This window comes from Loxodonta africana, chromosome 7 (assembly GCF_030014295.1).
Source record: "Loxodonta africana isolate mLoxAfr1 chromosome 7, mLoxAfr1.hap2, whole genome shotgun sequence".
Classification (NCBI taxonomy): Eukaryota; Metazoa; Chordata; class Mammalia; order Proboscidea; family Elephantidae; genus Loxodonta; species Loxodonta africana.
The window spans coordinates 49,477,880-49,483,879 of record NC_087348.1 but is presented as its reverse complement, the minus strand read 5'-3'; the positions used below and the strand labels follow the sequence as shown (position 1 = coordinate 49,483,879).

Here is a 6,000-nt window from a genome sequence, read left to right as displayed (position 1 = left end):
ATAACAGCCAAGAAAACTCAGTGGAGCAGTTCTATTCTGTAACACGTGGGGTTGCCATGAGTTGGCATCATTTAAGCTACTGTTAATTTAGGTCTCTGTCTCATCCTGATAAAACAAGGTTTAGGCAAATGAGTAAAAGTGGTGTTCTGAAGGAGTCTCAGAGCTAAAAAGGGACTTCAAGCCTCCAAAAGCAGTCTTGTTTGGGCAGTGTTAAGGACAATGGTATGTGTGAATAAGTATTCTTGCCAATAAAAATATTCCTAGGAGAACGTCTTATCAGCTAACACCTTACTTAAAAAAAAAATTTTTTTTTTTTAAAGGTCATTTATTTGGCACGCTAAGAGAATGGAAATTTTGGTGGACATTAAGCTTCAAGTATTCTGAACAAGGGTTTGGGTGGGGTTACAGGAGTAGATTTTGGGCATCTTGAGTACTCTGGGAAATGAGATAGACGTTACCCAGAAAAGAAAAAGATACAACGAATGGCAAGGGATTCTGGAGCCAGCTTCAACTCCCAACTTTAACTAGTTTTTAATTACCACAGTTTTACTGGAAAAATTTTAATGTATTTTTAAAATGAATGGGCTGATTAAAAAATAAAAAAGATAGCCAAGATACAATGATTTGGTAGCCTGATATTACTCTATTACATGAAAAGCAAGCAGAAAAATCAATTACTCCATTTCAGGACACTTTGACACATGCCAAATAAAAGTTTGCCTTCATGGTCCCTCATGGCAGCCGCTTATCCTATTCCTGTGTAATAAAGAATTTGGTTGGCCTTTGTTCCAGGTTTCTGGTAAGTAATCTCTAAACATGTGTATCAATTAGATAGCGTTTGTCCCAGTTTCTGGTGGATAATCTCTAAACCCTTGGAATTTCCCGAGGGATCAGTGTGTCTGTTATACATGGTGGACCCCTGGGCCACACCGGATAGTTTATGCTAAGGAGATGACTCAGGATGAGGACTGGCCTAACCAGAAAAACTAAGTGTGTGATTAGAGGCTTGGAGATTTGAGCCAGGTGATATCAGCCCAACCCCCAGGAAGGGAAAAGGGAAAGGGGCTGGAGATTAAGCCCAATCGCGAGGCCATACCTATGTGTTGAAGCCTCAAAAACCCTGGACACCAAGGCTCTAGGAAGCTTCCCGGGTTGATAGTATTTTTCATATTGTCACACATGGACGTGCTGAAAGGGTGATGTGTCTTGACTCCGCGGCAAAGGACAATGGAAGCTTCGCATCTGGGACTCTCCCAGGCTCACCCTATGGGTTTTTCCCATTGGCTGGCTCCGATTTGTATCCTTTTGCTATAGTAAAACTAATTTTAAGTATAGTGATTTCAGTGAATTCTAATGAATTATCAAACCTAAGGAAGTAGTGGGAATCCCTGAATTTGCAGCCAGCTGGTGGGAAGTGAGGATGGCCCGGGGACTCCCATGCTTGGATGGTCTCTCAAGTGAGGGGAGTCTTGTAGAGGACTGTGGCCTTAACCTGTGAAGTTGGGCCTAACTCCAGGGAACTGGTGTTAGAAGTTATTCTAATTCTCCTACAGAAAAACTATTTTCAGTAAAATAGGAGGTGGAGTACACGACAGGACACAGTCAGTGCCAGGAAGTGACTCTGCATGACCTGCTACACTGTGGCAGCAGGCCAAAGTGCATCCACACCGTTATCCATCTTAAGAGCAAAGATGCCTCTGCTCATGCCTTTTTTCAGCCAGGCTTCTGCTGATGAAAGTATCAGTTTATGGAAAGTGGGCAATTACACAAAACACCAGATCAGAACCAAAATTGTTTTTAAAATGTGAGCTTTTGACATTTAAAGGATTTCATTCCAAATTCTCCATTATATAATTACAAAAAAATGTTTCAGGAAAACATACTGAATCTTAACATAAAATTCATGTCACTTATCACAAAGTTAGACAGTAAAATTTATAAAGGAGAACAAAACAGAAACAGTATTTACAAATTCAGACTACACAAGACATTGTGAAGAATGTTTTGTTAGTAAACAATACACTACATATTTTTACACACTACATTTCAGAAGTGATGCGTATGTAAATAATATGATAAAGGTTGGTAGTACTGAAGACTTTAAATTCAAGATTGTAGTGATGAAGGTCTTAGTGATAAAGACTTTGAATTCAAGGACAGATTGTCTAAGAAAGGACAGACCACTAGCATTCAAGTTATTTAGTCAATTAGTTCCCTGTGAGTACAAAATATATAGGAAACACTAAATGGATTTGCCTAATTACAAATTTTGCTCATTTCTAAATAACTCACAACTGCAAGAAGTCTCTTCACAGAATTATTCAGTCACATAGTTTTTCTATATCCATGTATAGTATTTCTGCTATATTTTTTAAATCCTTATTCAAAACAATTCCCTCCCCATTTCTATATTTTTGTAAGTATAAAATATTTTAAAACAAAGAAATGTCTGTTCCTTAGCTAGAGAACTATTCCTCCATTGACTTCTGCAAGAGAAAAAAAGATTCCCATTTGCTGCTACACCTCAAAAACACAAAGCAAACTAAAACAATTCAATTCCTAATGTACTGTCGCATAGAACTCAGGGCCTGGAACAATATTTCATGCTAGTTTTCCTGCTATATGCTGAGAACAATTTAGTTATTTACATTATTGAGAAATCTATTTAACAGACTGGATTCATTCCAGTGCTTCCATCAGCAGAAGCCTTGCTAAAAGAGGCGCGAGCAGCGGCGTCGGCGAATGGGAACATCAAAGACTCTCCTCCGTCTCTCCTCCTCATCTTCTTCATCTGATTCGTCCATATCTCCCGAATCATCTTCTTCTTCCTCTTCCTCTTCTTCTTCCTCTTCCATCTCTTCATATTCATCAGGACCCATTTCCTTGAAAGAAGAAACAATCTTTTGATAGAAAGAATTTCTGTCTTAGTTTTTTTATACTTAGTATTTAAATTCCCATTTATCTAGAATCCAAACCACCAGACATGCCACATTTTCATAAATTTGAGCAATGTGTTTTCATAATGCGCATGCTGATGCGAGATCCCATAGTGAATTCTGTATCAAATGTTAAATAATGCCCGGTATGGTTTTAGTGGTAACTTCATTAATACAGTGATTGTTTTTATACAGTGGTAGATAATTCATACAAAGTAGCAAACAGACTACTCCTAATCACTCAACATAAGTTTTACTGAACTTATCATATTAATGTATTAAGTAACAATTCTTTTTTTGTTTTAAACAATATTTTATTGTGTTTTTATTGAAAGTTTACACAGCAAATTAGGTTCCCATTTGACAACTGCTACACAAATCGTTCAGTGATATTTGTTACATTTTTCACCACAACATGTTAACATTCTCTTTAATTGGGTTCTGGTTGTTCCGTTTCCAGTACTTCAGTTTCCCTCTCCCCTTATCTCTTCATCTTTGCTTTAGAGTAATTGTTGACCTTTTGGCCTCATACAGATGCTTTTTTAACGGAGCACCAGACTCACTGATGTTGTGTGTATGCCATCAAGTCGATTCTGACTCATAGTGACTCTACAGGAAAGGGGAGAACTGCCCCATAGTTAACAATATACATGTTTAAAGAAAAAACGAAACCCATTGCCATCAAGTTGATTCTGACTCATAACGACCCTACAGGACAGACTGGAACTGCCCCATAGAGTTTCTAAGGAGCAGATGGTGGATTTGAACTACCAACATTTTGGTTAGCAGTCGAGCTCTTAACCACTGCACCACCAGGCCTCTGCCTAAAGAAGAAAGGATGTGAAAATACTGATCAGGTATGACCTCTACTGGTAACTTACATAGTGTCAGCAAGAAGCTTAACAGATTTTTATTCAGCTCTTACTATAAAGATACCTCATTTCAATTTAACTAGGTATAGGGTCGCTATGAAAGTAGATTTGACAGCAATGGGTTTGGTTTGGTTTGGGTTTTGGTAGCCTCTTAGAGTGGAATAGAAGTGGCAATGCTTTTAATTCCTGCCTCCTAATAAAATATATCTGGATATCCACTTTATATGCCGTAAGAAAATTCTTCCCATATTTTTTAGCTGAGGACTCTTTCTTCAAATAAGATCTTAACCTATCCCATTATATAAAATTCTAGGATAGACAAATGCAAAGAGTCAAGAGTAGATTAGTGGTTACCAGGAGCTGAGGGGAGGGAGGAATGGGAAGTTAATGCTTTAAAAAAAGTGAGGGGTAAAAAAAGCAACTTACTGTGGGGGAAAAAAAAAAAAACACTTAGGAGTTTTTCACAGGGCTTCAAACCAGTTTGAACCGGTTTAGTCATGGCCAGTGATACAAAACTGGAACAGACCTGAATTTTTACAATTTGGGTGATCCAAAATGATAACTGCAAAAGGAAAATTGCTGGTTGGAAGCACTAGAATGGAAGGCTCAGAAGAGGTATAGTGAGCCCTTTCAGGAGACTGATGTGTGAGACTGGATTATTGGCATGACTGTGGAGAGCAACACACATTCAAAAGGGCATGGTCGGCAACCGCCTTTGAGCAGGGCACCACTATTTCCGGCTCTGCTCAAAATGTCATGGGCAAGAGAGATTTGGTTGCTATGCAGTGCGTACACTGCCCCTGTTTTCGAAGAGGGAGATTAGGTTTCTGGCAAGGCCTCGACCCATAATTTTTCCTGTTCTGGTTATTGTTCCGGTTCACCCAGATTTAAGGAAATTCGAGTCTGTGTCAGTTTTGCTTCCTTGGCCATGACCGATCCAGGAAGAAGAGGCTCAGAGACCTGGTTTTTCAAGGGAACAGTATTTCTAGCAGAGGGAACTTGTGTTCAATGGGAGAAAAAAACAAGTTAAATATTTTAATAAAATATGTTTAAAAAATACAAATTCCTGGGCCACAACTCCAGATTTTTTGACTATTTCAGGGCTAGGATATAAACTAGAGCGTATACTCCAAAAAAAAAAAACAAAAAAACTGAGGTTTTTTGTATAGTAGACATTGACTAGGTGATTATAAAACTTATATGGAAAAGCAAATGATCTAGAATAGTCAAAACCATTTCAAAAAAGAAGAAAAAAGTTGTAGGTCTTGCACTATCTCATTTTAAGGCTTTACTATAAAGGTACAGTAAACAGAACACGATGGTATTTGTATAAGGATAGACATTAGATCAATGTAACAAAACAGAATTCCAAAGTAGATTCACACATACATGGTCAACTGATTTACAACAAAGATACTAAAAGTAATTAAATGGGTGAAAGGATAGTCTTTTCAACACAAAAAATTTAACAAGAAAGATATCGTGGACCTAAATGAAAAAGCTAAAAGTATACAATTGCACAAAAGAAAACACAGGAGAATGTCTTGTGACCTTAGGGTCTTAGATAGGACATTAAAAAAAACCCCAACTATAAAAGCAAAAATTGATATATTAGACTTATCAAAATTAAAAGCCTGTGTTCTTCGAAAGACACCATTAAGAAAATGAAAAGCCAAGGTACAGACTGGGAGAAAATATTCACAATACATACCTTTAATAGGGGACATGTATCTAGAGTATATAAATAAAATACAACGAGACAACCCAATTTTTTGAATGGACAAAAAATCTGAAGAACAACTTCAAGGAGGACAATGAAATGGTCAATAAGCACATTTTGAATGAATGAAAAAAAGCTGAGTGTTTTTTAAATCTGAGTTGAGGACTTTTACAAATTCATAAGGGGTAAAAACCTGGCAAAACAGCTGTCTCTGTGAGGGAAAAAGGAGCCCTGGTGGCACAATGGTTAAGTGCTTGGCTACTAACTGAAAGGCTGGAGATTCAAACCCACTAGCTGCTCCATGGGAGAAAGATGTAGCAGCCTGCTTCCGTAAGAATCACAGCTTTGGAAATCCTATGGGGTAGTTCTACTCTGTCCTACAGGTTATTATGAGTCCCAATTAACTACATGGCAAGGGATTTAGTTTGGTTTTAGTGAGGGGAAAAAATCACATTGGGTTTACTAGATTGCA

The 6,000-nt window shown here is 37.8% G+C and overlaps 1 protein-coding gene across 2 annotated transcripts in view; it reads right to left on the bottom strand.

Annotated features, from left to right (window-relative positions):
* Nucleotides 1-1,779: 1,779 nt before the first annotated feature.
* Nucleotides 1,780-6,000, bottom strand: part of FBXO3 (F-box protein 3) — a 39,745-nt gene continuing 35,524 nt past the window's right edge. For both annotated transcript variants that reach the window (XM_023550742.2, XM_003412290.4), the window contains exon 11: nucleotides 1,780-2,882. In XM_023550742.2, coding sequence (XP_023406510.1) covers nucleotides 2,712-2,882 — 171 coding nt within the window. In that variant the 3' untranslated portion in view covers nucleotides 1,780-2,711. The remainder of the gene's footprint in view (nucleotides 2,883-6,000) is intronic.